Here is a 16,044-nt window from a genome sequence, read left to right as displayed (position 1 = left end):
TCTCCTTCTTTACCTTTAATAACTTGATCAGGCTGTGTACAAAGGGGTGTTATGGGATTGTTACAGTCATTGTCGTAATCTCCAGAAGCTCTAAAATTATGAATTCCCTTCAAAGTCTAAAAGAGTAAACAGAAATAAGATTACTTGATCATTTTACAAGACTGCTGGAAATGTGAGCACAGTAATCCCCAACTCAAGGATCTCTGACAAGCTGCTGGTTTCTTGTGATAAAAACCAAGAGGACACAAAGTCACAACCACAATTCCGAGCACAACAGCCTGAAAATACAAAAGGCACAAGTGAAACTAACAGAGCAATGGTGGCCTGATGGTGCCATCACACAATTTTAGAACTGGAAACCAGGTGACATTTATTTAGTCCCATTTTTTCCTCCTTTTACATATGAGAAACTGAGGCCTAAAGTGCACAGCTGGTTATGGGCAGGCAATCTTCATCAGGAGAAAAAAGGCAAAAATGAGGGCAACTCTTCCACAGACAGAATCTTTGACTTCATTATTGGACAGTTTAAAAGGAGCTGGGGCAGGCCTGTTTTCCCTCTTTAAGGAATAGAGCAGCCAAGGTTTTTCCTTCATCATCTCTAAAAGCACGACTCAGACCCTCTGTGGTGGAAGGAGGTGACCCATTACCCTGGTGGTACCAGTCCCAGGCCAGCTGGAAAGGCCTCAGCAGACCCTGTTTTAGGGACTTGCTGCTGCCACCCAAGAACCAGGTTAGTTAAGCTTAAAAAGGCTCTTTTGGCTGGCTGCCAGGGCCTGCTATCAAGCAGGGAGGGCCCACAGCCTTTTACTGGCAGAGGGAGGACCTAGAGTGGGTGAAATCTCTACCCTGTGAAGTAATGAAGCCTAAGTGTCCATGCTAAAACACTTCAGTCCTAAGAAAATCGAAACTGTAAGGGTGCAAAGATGATGAATGAATGAATTTCAAAGAATTCTGAACTCTGTTTGAGGTCAATGGTACTGCTCCTCAGGCTCACATCGGAATCCCATTCTCAGAGCCAGGTGGATTCTTATGCACCAACAACGTTATGTGTTACAGAGCTCAGCAAACAGAACAAGAACTCACCCATTTATTCACTGAAGACTTTGTTGTTGCAACCCAAATGGCAGGCGGAGGATCAGCTGACCTATCGAGCTCCATCTAAAGGACACAAATTCCAAGCATGAGGACGCGCTAGCCTGTCGGATGTTCTCCACCACCCTCGGGAAGCCAGGATGTTCAAAGCGCAGAAACCTTCCCCTCTCCCTGCCTCCGCCCTCCCACCGCTCTTCCCTTAACGGGTACTCCAGATATGGCTTCTTCATATGCAGGCACGGTAATAGCATGCCACAAATGCCTGGCAGAACAAAGCTTCTAGATGTTTTAAAGCTTCCCAGACATGATGGGTCACACTGGCTAGAATTCTTTAGGAAAATGGCAAAGTGGACAATTCAGTGAAAAGGAAACCCATGGAAAGCCTTGTTTAAGGAGAGCTACTTTCATGCCCTCACTGTTCCCGAGGCAGGTGGTGCCCTAAATGCAGTGTTGTTTTAAGCCCCCCTGGTAAAGGGCGGGGGGGAGCACCTGGGAGGAGGAGGGACCTGTGCTCAGGCAACTCCTCCCAGAACAGAAAATGTGGCACAGCTTCACTGGCCTTCACTCCCGTGAAGAGGTTTGGGTTTATGGGTGAACTTGGAGATTTCACTGCGGATGAACTCCCTTCTCCAGGTTGGGATAGCACAGATCGCTGAGGAGTCTGGGGGCTTCCATTTCTCCATCCAGAGCAGGGGATCTTAACCTTTTGTGTTTTGTGGGACTCTTGGGCAATCCAGAGAAGCCTATGAACCCTCCCTCCCAGACCAAGGTGCTCAAACACGTGAAATACAATACAATACATAGGATTACAAAAGAAAAAACCCACTTTACTGAAATACAGTGATCTAGATATTTGTACAAACAAGTTGATGGACCCTAGTTCACACACGAGGGGCAGAATTCCTGCCCTTTGTCTCTTTGGACAGTTCCTTCTTCCCTCCAGCGCCCAATCCTACTAGGATTCCATTTTAGTGAGCTACCGTTTGTGTGGCCATCAGCACTGTCACATTTTCACACAGACTGATCTCTTACCTTGAGAACAGGGGCTTTCTCTTCACAAATCAAGACCCGTATATCGGGGTTTCTCAGATCTGTACAATAGATCTTTCGGTCTCTTCCTCCAGAATACACATGAGTAAAGGCTTCGTTAACCTGTAAGGCCCACACTCCCTCGTCATGCACTCGGTAGGTTGCTATACATCTCTGCTGGCCGAGGGACCAGAGGCGGATCGTTCCATCAGAGCTGCCAGAAAGGCACTAGATAACGCAGCACAACAAAGGATGGTCAGGAGGCGGCCCGCTCCTCCCCACCCCCACCAACTTGGTGAAAGAAGGGGGATCTCTAAGGTCTGTGTCTAGTGCTAGGGCCCAAGTGTTTGTGATCCTAAAGCCATGCAGAAAGACACGGTTCAGATGACATGCTGCAAATACTCATCTGGATCAGCTCTCTGGAAGACATTCCTTGCTTTGTTTTCATTTTTAAAAATGTGGAACAAATCAAATAAAAAATAAAAATGTGGGGATTTGTTATGTGAACTGAGATTATGTTTTTAAATAGTCTAGAGCTGATTAAATACATTCATTTGTTTAAAAAAAATCAATCTATGCCACAGCATATCAGGGGAAAAATTTGAGAGGAAATGTCTCTGGGACACTTCTTGGAGGAAATCTTTAAAACTATTTTAAACGGTCATGAAAAAGTGGATACAAATAATAATTTTGCTGTTATTCAGTCATTTCAGTCATGTTTGACTTTTCATGACCCCAATTGGGATTTTCAAGCAAAAGCACTAGACTGGTTTGCTATTTCCTTCTCCAGCTCATTTTACAGATGAGGAAATGGAGGCAAACAAGGTGCAGTGACTTGCCCAGGGTCACACAGCTAGGAAGTGTCTGAGGCCAGATTTGAACTTATGAAGAGGCATCTCCCTTACTCTGGCCCAGTGCTCTGTGTACTACGGTGCCCCCAGTGGCCCTTGAAGAGTATCTGGATGGGCAGATTAAACTGAGCACCTGTGTCCCATCTCTGTTCAGCAGCAAAGCTTTCACATTATCTGTGTGCCCTTTGAGTTTCATGAGCTTGGCACATGTTCTTGGATCCCAAACCCTCAAAACCTGTGAAATGTAAACAGAAAAGGACACAAATGTAAACTCCACAAGTCACCACGTTGAAGACATTAAAAGCACAATCATAGCCATGTCTGGAAAGCTTTTTAATGACCCATGTGTCTCTCACACACACGTGTACATGTGTGTACGTGCATGCGCACACACACATACACACCTCTCCCTGACCCCCCCAATATGTAAGTGCCATTGGCCAGGCTCTTCCCTTGGTTCCCAACCACTTGGTCCTTGGACACAGATAATAAAGCTGAGCGTCCCACTGACCTTCTCCGTGGACCCGGATACAATGATTGTTCCCAGCTGATTCATTGCAAGGCTATAAATGGAATCTTTGTTCCCACTTAGAGAAGAAGCTATTGGGGGACAGGGAGAAAAACAGAACTAAATGTTACCAGTTACCAGGAGTTAGCCCAAACTCTAACTATAAAGGGCAGCTTAATTTAGAAACCAATTACAATGTCATCTTTATAACTGGCTCTTAGGGAGAAACAAAAAAATCTAAAGAAAGATTCATTTTAATAAACAATCTTTACTGGTTTCACAAAAAAAGAGTATTGTTAGAAAAACGTCCTTTTCAAAAACCTCAAAACCTGACCAGTCGAAAATAATTCACTTCATCTAAAACCCATTTGCTGCATCCATGCCTGGAGCGCAGCAGCCCTGCCTCATCAGAAATGGTCTGGTGGAGCCGTTTCTGGGTCCTCCAACACTAGCAGACCCTAGTGAGAAAGGCATTTAACCCACACAGGCACCAAGTTCAAGAAAAGAACCAGTGAGATGAAAAAAGGGGACACACAGCCTAGGATCTTCCCCATCTTCTTGGACAAAATAGAGTTTAAGGTATGATAAAAAGGAACAATTTTTGAATCAATCCAACACTTGTCCTGTCTACTTACCAAGTTATCTTATGTATTAATAAAACAAATGTTCTGCGCAAGTGGAAGGGTCTGATGAACGCCTCATGTCAGCTTGCTCAGAACCAGCCTATAGAGAGGTTCATTACCAGGCGAGGAGATGATTTTGGGGTTGTAGCAACTTTCAAAGATTCTCTGGAGCATGGAGAGATTAGTCTGTGCTGGCAGATAAAGGCCTCACCCAGAGGTAATGCCAGGGTCTTTCAGATTGGAGATAAGAACAAGAGAGGCTCCCTGGGTCAGGTCACAAGCATACAATGACCAAGAAAGATGCTGGCTCTGTCCTGGGGAACTTTACCAAGACATGTGCACAATCACTAAATGTGGAGGAGAGGAATTTTAGCTGGAGGGATGACAGGGAGGTCCTGAACCAGCAGGGAGCCTCTGTGTGGGATATTTCAGCTGACAGACAGGGACAGAAGGCAAAGGGACCAAGCTGGAGAATGGGCATGATGAACTGAGTGAGCAAATCTGCAGAAGCAGTTGTGGAGGGCTGTCTGCCAGCACGGGGCGCTCTCTTTGAGCGGGGGGGGGGGGGGGGGGCAAGGCAGATACACTGAGTGCAAGAGTGACATAAGCAGGACTGGGCCTGAATTCACCAGCACCAAAGGTGACTGAAGGTGATTCACAGAGGGAAGGTCCTTGAGGTGAGAGGCCTGGAGTCTGAGCAGAGGAAGGAGAGCATTCCAGGCTTGGGGACAGCCGGGAGCCAGCGTACGGGCTCAGCAGGGACTGTGATGGAAGAAGTCTGGCTCTGGAATGAAAGGAACAGGCTCACCTGGGATTCTGTCAAGACTTGGGAATGAGCTTAATGGAGCTAATGCAAACTGGACTCCTCCAGTCTTATGAGGAAGAGACTGGTCAGCTTGGGGACAAGTATTGCCTGAGTCAGTCAGGCTGGCTTTCTGACAAGGTGGTCTTTCCCCAGAGCTGTACTCAAAGGCTCTTTGGGTTAAGAGAGCTCATCAGACACAAACAACACTTGTTTCCCAGGACAATCTTTTTCAAGTACTTGGAGACATTGATTACATTAAGCCCTCGAGTTTAGTCTTCTTCTGGCTAAAGAGACTCAGTTTTATTTTCTGTCAGGGGTCCCAAACTTTCTCAGTTCAAGGCACTCTTTGAATCTCAGTAATTTTTTCATGGATTCCCTATGTCAAAAGAAATAACGTGTATCAAGCAGTTATGTAAAAAATGGAAACTCTCTTGTAGTGTTCTGTGTACTCCCTGTGGTGCCTCAACAGAGATCGAGACCCATGGCCTTCTGCCATCATTTCAGCTGACCTCCTCTGCACACAATCCAACTGTCAAAAGAATCACAGAATAGAAACCATACGTTCTTAAAACTCAAGGGATTGCTATTAAGGATTAGAATCTTTTCCAAGGTAACACAATGAGTTAGAAATCCCATTCTGAATTTCTCATCTACTTCTCACGTGAATAAGGTGGCTGATGTTAGGACTTGATGTATGCAGTAAAAGCCCCAACAAGTAACTATATTTTAAGCTTCTAGTATGTAGGGGCTACCTGCAATTCTTTTTTTCTACCTATAAGAAGGACCTGTGAAATCCAGTACTGGATGAATACTTTAGGAAGATGATGAGGGTACCCCACCACAAACAAGGATTCCTAACTTTAAAAGGTTGCTTTGCACCCACCATAGGATTCATACACCCCACAGAACCTTTCCCTCTATTCCGCAAATGTTTTCCATCTTGCCATTTGGCTAAGGGCTCTTAACCACAGAGACAACAATCTTTTCCAATCCCCAGAGTGGGCTCCTTCACATTTTTCTGATACGCTATTATCACCATCAACAATCATTCCTGAAAGGCTTCCTCTGTGTGAAGCACTGCAAGGCTACAAAGAGGCATTATCAGAGACGGGGTTTTGGACTTCAATGCTCCCAGGGGCCGCCTGGACAGTTAGGACAGGCGCATTACAAGCCCATCTACAGGCGGACACAGACTTTCCCCAGTGGATTACTTGTGACAGTGTTGTTTGAGGCAGTCAATGCTGTGAGAGTGTTAACATCCCAGAGGAAGATTTGTCTGTCCAGCCCAGCAGAAGCCACCAGCTCCTTGTCCTTGGCATAGGCTAAGGCTTTCACATAATCCTGTAGCAGAACAGAGAAGCCAGTGAAAACGATGGGCAATAATGTGTCAATATGCCTATGGCTACTTTTCACAGTCCAGAGCAAAGACGTGAGGAGAGTCCCCTGGAGGAGCTTTACCTTATGTGTCCTTAATGTTGACATGCAAAATCCCTTATGGGCATTCCACACTTTCACTGTCGTGTCAGAGGAAGCAGATATTACTAGAAGAGGCAAAAAAATGGAAATGAACAAAATACATTAGCAAGGCTTACACACAAAACTTTTAACTATTTTGATCTTCCTCCAATAACACAGTAAGAACAGTGTAATGATATTCTGAAATGTCCATTAACACCACACAACAAAAGGAAGGCTCCGAATCCCACGAGATGACATTTCAGAGCATCAATTACGTCTAAAACGCCGACTGGCGAAAGCAGGCAGGGCCAAGCACCAGCGGTTCACGTGAAAGAGATGAAGAGGCTTCAGGTGACTGCCGGGCCAGCGTCACCAACACTACGACCTTGTCAGCCAAAAAAGCACTCTTGGGTTTCACAGACAGAAACAAAATGTTCAGAACTGGGAGGTGATGGTTTCATGGTATTCGAAGCTCACCAGGATATGGAGAAAGCACTACATCAAATTCTATGTACAATATTTGAGGAGTTATTATGGAACACACCCAGGAGGGTGACCAGAATGGGGAAGGGTCTGAAACCATGTTACAGCAGGTTCTTTTGCAAGAACTGGAGAAGATGAACTGTAGAAGAAAAGACAACAGGTATCAAGGACAACACAACAAGGGTCTCCAAGTATCTCAAGGGCTGTTACACAGAGGAAGGACCAGATCCATTCTGCATGGCTACCCTCGGGGAACACATTTCAGCTCAATGTAAGAGAGAATTTCCTAATTATCAGAGCTTTCACACATGGATGATGTCTTATGATGTAATGAGCTTCCTGCTGCCAGAGTATCTGAGCAGAAGCCAGATGACCACTGGTGGTCCGCCCTTCAGAAAAGGGGTTGGATTAAGTGATCTTTAAGGTCCTTTTCAACTCTGAGATTCTATGATTTTTTGGAAAAAGTTTTTCCATAACAAAATTACACCCATGTCTCTGAAGATGCCCTACAAAAATAACTGCTCTGTTTGTAACAAATCTGCTACAACAAAACTCCAAATAAGCATCAAAATGTCTAGATGAAATCAAAGCAAAAATGAATATATAACTGTATCTTAACAACTGAAATTATAATGCTTAATAATATTTAAAAGAGGAGCTGTAACAATCAACTGAACCCTTTGTAATCCCCTGCCGTCGAGAAATACTTACACGTTTTCCCATTACAACAAAGCACGATATCGTTCACCCAATCGGTGTGGTGCTCCATAGACGCTATGTAGGGATCTTGCTGAAATGCAAACAAAAAAAGAAATACGATGTCTTCACATGACGTGTCCAGAGGAAACATTAAACAGGACAGTACTTAACAGAAAAACTGAATTTGGAGGAAAAGAAGCAGGCAGTAATTGCAGTGCACCAGAGCAGGGAATCTGAGGGACAGTTCAGCAGTCACCTGCCTGCAACATATTTAACCTCTCCCACATGACCTCCAAGTGGAGGTGAAGCAAATGCTTTTCACTAAAGTCCTCATTCCCTGGAACTATGCTCTGAGTCTGGCCATCCAACTAATTTATTTAAATTTTTTTTTCTTAATTTATTTAACATTGATTTTAACATTTAAAAAACTGTTGAGGTCCAAATGCTCTCCCTCCCTCCAATCTCTCCTCATCCACTGAGAAGGCAAGCAATATGACAATCAATTACACACATGGAATCTTGAAAACCGTATTTTCATATTAGCTAGCCTACAAACAAAAAAACCAAGAAAAAGTGGAAAAATGTGTACTTCAGCTCTCTCTGCAGAGGCGGCAGCATCTATCACGCGTCCTTTGGAGTGTCTTGGATCCGTCTTGACCAGAGAAGCTGAGTTTGGGGCGTCAGAAGAGGCCCAGCACCTCTGGTATGGGGGCTGCTCATCCATCTCTGGAGTCCACCCAATTCACCCAACTCTCACCCGGAGCTGCCAAGGTCCTGAAGCATGCATGTGTAGCGGCCACACGCTGTAAACAATCTTGGTAGATGGGCCAGATTAACCAGATTAAGGGTAATCAACAGATCCCAAACCTGTCAGTGAGTTAGAGGGACATCCACCCCAAGCACATAGATTCTTCTTCGTGGGATGCACGCATGAGAATAACGTTCCAAGGGCCGTGAAAGCGGCTGAAGCAGGTTCTGTGGAGACTTAGGCTTAGAGCTTGGTCAGGCGTCAAAGATGCCAAGGTCATCCACTGCACCTGGGGCCGCTGCCAACCAATCCTCTTAACTTCTGTCCTGCTACTGGACTTCAACGACTCAGGGAGAGCAAGGCTGATGCCTGCCTCACGCAACTTTCCCTCACCTAAATCCGATTTACACACAAGTCAAGGCATCACCTATGATGTCATTTGTCCTCTTTGTAAATGAAAGATAAGCAACACCACCTGTGAGCAACATTCTCTTGCCTCTGCTGGTTCTGCTCACTTCACCTTGCATCAGTTCATATCAGTCTTCCTGGGTTTTTCAGAAACTGTCCTGCTCATCATTTGTTATAGGCACCACAGTATTTCATTATAATCACATACCATTCCATGTACAATCATATAAAAGCATTTTATCAAGTGCTTTTCTAAATTGTAGGTAAACTACATCCACAGTATCCCTTTAAGTCATATCATTTCAGTCACTGTTAAAAAGGAGATGAGATGAACCTGGCAGGACCCACTCTGGATGACACCATACTTGTTCTCTGTGACCACAGCTTCCTTCTGTCAGTGTTTATTAATGATCTCTTTAATAATCCATACTAGAATTTTGCCATGAACCAAAGTCAAGCTATTTGGTCTATAGTTTGCAGACTCTATTTTCTTTCCTTTTTTGAAAATCAGAACATTTGCCTCTCTCTTGTCCTGTGGGTACCCTCTCTCTCTCTCTCTGAGATCTCTTGAATGTCAATGACAGGGGCTCAACAATGATATGCATCAGTTTTTTCAGAGCCTCCTTCTCCCTACCCAGCCTCAGACAGTACAGAACAGGCAGGTGCTTCAACAATTCCACACCCACCTCAAACTTCCTGATCCTTTACCTTTGACCCATGCGAAAGGGAAAGCAGAGTTCCCAGCAACTGGGCGTTACCATTGACCCTGCCATTATACTCTGTTACTGAGGCTGACTCCTCCATCTGACCTTCAAGTGAGTATTCTTATATGTTCTGTCCTCAATTAGAATAAGGACAACAGCAGCTAGTATTTATTATATAGCCCTTGAAGCCCTGAGAGTAGGGACTTGTCTCAATATTCTGATTCTATTTCCAGCACTCAGACAGTGCTGAACACACAGTAAGAGCTTATAAAATGTTCATTTACTCACTCACCCATTCATTTACTCCATATATTCACCTGAGTCACTAATTTAGCACGAGGACCACATGATTTTCATTTCTCAGAGCAACCAGGTATTTTCTTACTATCTCTTTACTTCCCTTGGGTATCAACTCCCCATTAGTCATTTTTATTGTCCTCTCCTATACACAGGTTATTTTCCTTTTATAGAAATTTCTTTGATATCTGTGTGTTTGTAAATATCCATATCCATATCTATCTATCTGTCTAAATATTACATTACATAACATTTAGTGAGCAAGGCACTCTATCTATTAGGAGTTGCAAAGACAAAAATCAAACAACCCCTTCCAAAGAGCTCTATAGCTACAACACAAAGTTTGTCATTATGCTTACTTTTCCTTACTCCTTCTTTCATCATCTGTTTAACTGTTATTTATTAAGAAATCTATGAAGTGGACCACACTGTGGGAGTGTTAAGGGTGAGGGAGATGCAGTTCCTGCCCCCTAGGAATATACAAACTTGTAACTAATATAAACAATATTTATGCACATGAAAGACCTGTGGGACAATTTAAGGGTTCAGTCACACAGTACAGGGACTCAGTGAGAAAGAACAATCAAGGAAGAAGGTTCAGTAGAAAAGACAAGCCTGAAAAGGAATCCTGAAGCCTGGGTAGGCTTTGACGTGCAGGTGAAGGCTCCAAATGAGGGAAAAGGCATGAAGGGGGAGAATGAGCAGATGCTTTCAGGGCAGGAGGCTGGACCCCAGCCTGACGAGGAGGAGCAGATTCTTGGGCAGAGCACGAGCTTTGTGGCTTACCCTTGCTTTTGCTTGTCTTGATTTCTTATCTTCTCTGTTGATTCATGTTAGCCCGGAGACCAGGTATACTAGAAAGGGAAGAAGCCTCTGCTGCTTCTTCTTTTTTTTTAAATTTAATTTATTTATTTACTTTTAGTTTACAATATTCAGTTCCACAAGCTTTTGAGTTCTAAATTTTCTCCCCTGCAAACTGATTGATAGGTTCTACAAATACCTTCACATTAAACATTAGTTGAGTTGTAAAGAAGAATTACAACCAATGGAGTGAACAATGAGAAAGAAGGAATGAAACAAAACTAATCACAGAAGAGAAAGCAAGGAGTTTGCTTCAATCTGCAGTCAGACTCCGTAATTCTTTCTCTGGATGTGGATGTCCCTTTCCTTCATGAGTCCCTTGGAGTTGTCTTATAACCTTGCATTGCTGAAAGGAGCCCGTTCTATCAAAGTTAGTTGTCACACATACAATATGTCTGTAATTGTGTACAAAGTTCTCCTGGTTCTGCTCTCCTCACTCAGCATCCATTTATATAAGTCTCTCCAGGTTATTATGAAGTCCGTCTGCTCCTCATTTCTTATAGCACAGTAGTATTCCTTTACATTCATGTACCATAAATTGTTTAGCCATTCCCCAATTGATGGATATCCCCTCAATTTCCAATTCTTTGTCACCACAAAAAGAGCTATAAATATTTTTGTACATACAAGTCCTTTTTCCACTTGTATTATCTCTTTAGGATACAGCCCTAGAAGTAGTATTGCTGGGTAAAAGGGTATGCACATTTTTATAGCACTTGGGCATAGTTCCAAATTGTTCTCCAGAATGGTTGGATCAGTTCACAACTCCACCAACAACACATTAGTGTTCCAATTTTCTACATCCTCTCCAGCATTTACCATTTTCCTGTTTTGTCATGTTAGCCAATCTGAGAGGTGGGATGTGGTACCTAAAAGTTGTTTTGATTTGCATTTCTCTAGTCAATAGTGATTTAGAGCATTTTTTCATATGATTGTAGATATCTTTAATTTCTTCTTCTGAAAAGTGCCTATCCATATCCTTTGACCATTTATCAACTGGGGAATGACTTGTATTTGATATATTTGACTCAGCTGTCTGTATATTTTAGAAATGAGACCTTTATCAGAGACATTGGTTGCAAAAATTCTTTCCCCATTTTCTGCTTCCCTCCTAATCTTGGTTACATTGGCTTTCTTTGTACAAAAACTTTTCAATTTAATGTAATCAAAATTATCTATTTTGCATTTCATAATGCTCTCTAGCTCTTGTTTGGTCATAAATTCTTCCCTTCTCCATAAATCTGACAGGTAAACTATTCCTTGCTCTCCTAGATTGCTTACAGTATCAGCTGTCATATATAGATTGTGAACCCATTTAGACTTTATTTTGGTCTGTGATGTAAGATAATTGGTCTATGCCTAGTTTCTGCTATACTATTTTCTAGTTTTCCCAGCAGTTTTTGTCAAATACTGAGTTCTTATCCCAGAAGCTGGAGTCTTTGGGTTTATCAAACAGTAGATTAAAATAGTCATTGACTGCTGTGTCTCCTGTACCTAACCTATTCCACTGATCCACTACTCTATTCCTTAGCAAGTACCAAGTAGCTTTGAGGACTGCTGCTTTATAATACAGATTAAAATCTGGTATGGTAGGCCACCTTCCCTAGCATTTCTTTTCATTAATTCCCTTGATATTCTGGACCTTTTGTTCTTCCGGATGAATTTTGTTACTGTTTTTTCTAGCTCTATAAAATAATTTTTTGGTAGATTGATTGGTATGGCACTAAATAGGTAAATTAATTTAGTTAAAATTGTCATTTTTTAAAATATTAACTCAACCTAACCATGAGCAACTATTTTTCCCATTATTTAGATCTGACTGTTTGTGTGAAAAGTGTTTTGTAATTATATTCATACAGTTCTTGGGTTTGCTTTGGCAGGTAGAATCCCAAATATTTTATAATGTTTATAGTAACTTTAAATGGAATTTCTCTTTCTCTTTCCTATGTAAGAAATATATTTCCTAATAAGATGCTACCTATTATTTTAAGGAAGACTCCACTATTCCTTTGCTTTCTAGTGTTTTTAATTAGAATGGGTGTTGTATTTTGTCAAGAGCTTTTTCTGCATCTATTGAGATAATCTTATGGTTTCTACAAATTTTGTTGTTGATATGATCGATTATATTGATAGTTTTCCTCATATTGAACCAGCCTTGCATTCCTGGAATAAATTCTACCTCATCATGTATTATTCTCATGATAAGCAGTTGCAATCTTTTTGCTAATATTTTATTTAAAAACTTTGCATCTATATTCAAGAGGGAAATTGGTCTATAAATTTCTTTCTCTGTTTTGGCTCTTCCCAATTCAGGTATCAGTATCATATCTGCATCAAAAAAAGAATTTGGTAGGACTCCTCCTTCTCCAATTTTCCCCAATAGTCTATAAAGTATTGGAATCAATTGTTCTTTAAATGTTTGATAGAATTCACTTGTAAATTCATCTGACCCTGGAGATTTTTTCCTAGGGAGTTCACTGATGGCTTGTTCCATCTCTTTTTCAGAGAGAGGGTTATTTAAGAATTTTACTTCTTCTTCAGTTAATCTGGGCAATTTATATTTTTATAAATAGAAATTTCACTAAGATTATCAAAGTTATGCGAATACAATTGGGCAAAATAATTCCTAATTATTGTTTTAATTTCCTCTTCGTTGGAAGTAAATTCACTCTTTTCATTTTTGATACTGGTAATTTGGTTTTCTTCTTTCTTTTTTTTTAAATCAAAGTGACAAAAGGTTTATCAATTTTGTTGTTTTTTTTTTCATAAAACATCTCTTAGTTTAATTTATTAGTTCAATAGTTTTCTTAATTTCAGTTTTATTAATCTCTCCTTTGGTTTTCAGCATTTCCAATTTTTATTTAATTGGGTATTTTCAATTTGTTCTTTTTCTAGCTTTTTCAGTTGCATGTCCAATTCACTGATCTTTTTCTCTATTTTATTCACATAAGCATTCAGAGAGCTAAAACTTCCCCTAAGAACTGCTTTTGCTGCGTTCCATAAGTTTTGGTATGTTGTCTCATTATTGTCATTCTCTTGAATGGAGTTACTGATTGTTCCTATGGATTTGTTGTGTGACCCACTCATTCTTTAGGATTGGATTATTTAGTTTCCAATTAGTTTTTAGTCTGTCTTTCCATGGCCTTTTATTACATATAATTTTTATTGCATCATGATCTGAAAAGGATGCATTTAATATTTCTGCCTTTATGCACTGGATTGTGAGGTTTTTATGCCCTAGTACATGGTCAGTTTTTGTGTATGTGCCATATACTGCTGGGAAGAAAGTATATTCCTTTTAATCCCCATTTAATTTTTTCCAGAGGTCTATCATATGCTACCTTCTTGAAAATTCTATTCACCTTCTTAACTTCTCTCGTTTATTTTGAGGTTAGATTTATCAAGTTCAGAGAGGGGGAGGTTGAGGTCCCCCACTAGTATAGTTTTGCTATCTATCTCTTCCTCTAACTCCCTTAATTTCTCCTCTAAGATTGTGGATGCTATACCACTTGGTGCATTATGTATAATGGTGCCTTTTAGCAGGATATAGTTTCCTTCCTTCTCTCTTTTAATTAGATCTATTTGCTTTTAGTTGTCTGAGATTAGGATTGCTATCCCTGCTTTTTTTTACTTTAGCTGAAGCATAATATATTCTACTCCAGCCTTTTACCTTTACCCTGTATATATGCCCCCTATTTCAAATGTGTTTCTTGTAAACAGCAGGACTTTTGTAAACTGTAGGACTATAGTTTTTAATCTATCCTGCTATCTGGCTTCATTTTATGGGAGAGTTCATCCCATTCATATTCAGAGTTATGATTACTATTTGTGTCTTTCTTTCCATTCTATTCCCTCCCTCCCCTGTTTATGCTTTTATTCCTTCTCCTCCTTAAGAGTTTTCCTTTTGATCACTTCCTCCCTCAATATTCCCTCCCTATTAGCCTCCCTCCATCTCCCTTTTCCTACGCTTTCCCCTTACTACTTCTTCCTTCCCTTCTAACCCTACCTCCCTTTTCCCTCCTACTGCCTGTAGGGCATATTAAATTTTTATACTTAACAAAGTATGTTTATTCCCTCCTTGATCCATAACTGATGAGAATAAATCTCAAATAATGCTCCTCTCTGCTCCCTTCTTTCCCTCTACTATAATAAAATTTTTGTGTCTCTTTACATTAGATTCCTGTACTTAACTGAGTATGTTATTCCATCCTTGAACCAAAACCAATGAGAGTAAAGCTCATACCATTTTCATCTCCCATTCTTAAGGGAAGATGCTTCTAAGAGCCTTGTGCTGACATGAACCCCGTGTGGAAGGATTCCTGCCACCAGACTCATCCTTTTACAGCAGAAAGGAACTCTTGTAATAAACACAGTCTGTCCTGCCCCTGTTAGCCCCCAACCCCTAACCCCTTGAGTCGCAGCAGCCCTGCTTCAGTCCCTCAGTATACTGCAAAATCTCTGAGTAGCCAAAGAGTCTGAGTACATGATACTCAGACACACAACAAACTTACGATGTGTGAAAGCACAGAGGCTGTGCGAGGTGGTGTGGCTGAGCTTCTACAGGCTGGCCTTACCTTGTGCTGGCTGACACTCCATATTCTAATGATAGAGTCTCTCCCAGCAGTGAAGAGTCGGTTTAATGCTGGATCCAATTGAAGAGCATTGACTCCATTGCGGTTACACTTCTCTACTTCATCTCTAATGACATAAGACACCTGAAAGAGAGTCACCATCTGGTTTTTGGACAGTTTGGAAACACCCGGGGAAACACAGTCTACTAAGATCCATCTGCCATCATTGAAGCCAGAGCTTATAATGGAAGTCTTCCTTTCAGGGCACAAGACAAATTCCAATTTGGCTTTTACCTAACAAATGTGGATATGACGAGGTAAAGGTAAGGGCAGAATCCCTTAGGAGCCTCTTCAGGTGAGGACATAGCAAATTACAAGATGCTGCCTACTTGCTTCACCTCCATCTTCACGTTTGGAAAGAGCTCCACGGAGTGTGCAGAGTATGACTAATGAACAATTTCTAGGTTTTCTACTTTTTTCTTCTTCTGCAAAACAGGGATAAAAATAACCCCAACTCCACAGAGTTGTTGTGAGGCTACAAGGAGAACACAGGAGCCATATGCCCCACCAAGTCTGAAGCTCTTCTGATTGCTGCTGGGGCTGTTCCTGCCAGGTTTTCTCTTTGTTACTGATCTCAAAGATGGCAATGCTCAATGCTGCTGTTCACCAGGGGAGAAGATGTTAAAAAACCCTCCAGATAAAAGTATATTCACATTTTCATTGCTTATAAGCAATGAAACTGAAAGAGAAGGCCCAATCATGAAGCCCAACAGTATGCCATGCAGAGGTCTGCACTGGGCCCTTGGGTACATTATTTTACTTTCTCTGGGAGGAACCTGAACATCAGTCTAACATTCCTTCCAGTTACATCTCTAGGATTCCAAAGAGGCCACCAGCCCATCCAACA

General features: G+C 41.6%; 1 protein-coding gene across 3 annotated transcripts in view; it reads right to left on the bottom strand.

Moving 5' to 3' along the window:
- The window catches only part of WDR48 (WD repeat domain 48), a 45,399-nt gene extending 30,097 nt beyond the window's left edge, over positions 1–15,302 (bottom strand). For all 3 annotated transcript variants that reach the window (XM_069084323.1, XM_069084322.1, XM_069084324.1), the window contains exons 1-9: positions 15,141–15,302; positions 7,561–7,639; positions 6,367–6,449; positions 6,120–6,249; positions 3,484–3,572; positions 3,106–3,207; positions 2,125–2,349; positions 1,084–1,158; positions 14–116 (exon numbers count right to left, since the gene is read on the bottom strand). In XM_069084323.1, the coding sequence (XP_068940424.1) occupies positions 14–116; positions 1,084–1,158; positions 2,125–2,349; positions 3,106–3,207; positions 3,484–3,572; positions 6,120–6,249; positions 6,367–6,449; positions 7,561–7,639; positions 15,141–15,299 (1,045 nt within the window). In that variant the 5' untranslated portion in view covers positions 15,300–15,302. The remainder of the gene's footprint in view (positions 1–13; positions 117–1,083; positions 1,159–2,124; positions 2,350–3,105; positions 3,208–3,483; positions 3,573–6,119; positions 6,250–6,366; positions 6,450–7,560; positions 7,640–15,140) is intronic.
- Between the last annotated feature and the right edge of the window lie 742 nt (positions 15,303–16,044).

Source organism: Petaurus breviceps, unplaced genomic scaffold, assembly GCF_028583685.1.
Source record: "Petaurus breviceps papuanus isolate PSGF00001 unplaced genomic scaffold, PetGlider_PUasm1.0 174, whole genome shotgun sequence".
NCBI lineage: Eukaryota > Metazoa > Chordata > Mammalia > Diprotodontia > Petauridae > Petaurus > Petaurus breviceps.
The sequence above is the reverse complement of the archived record's forward strand: the minus strand, read 5'-3'. Positions and strand labels throughout refer to the sequence as shown.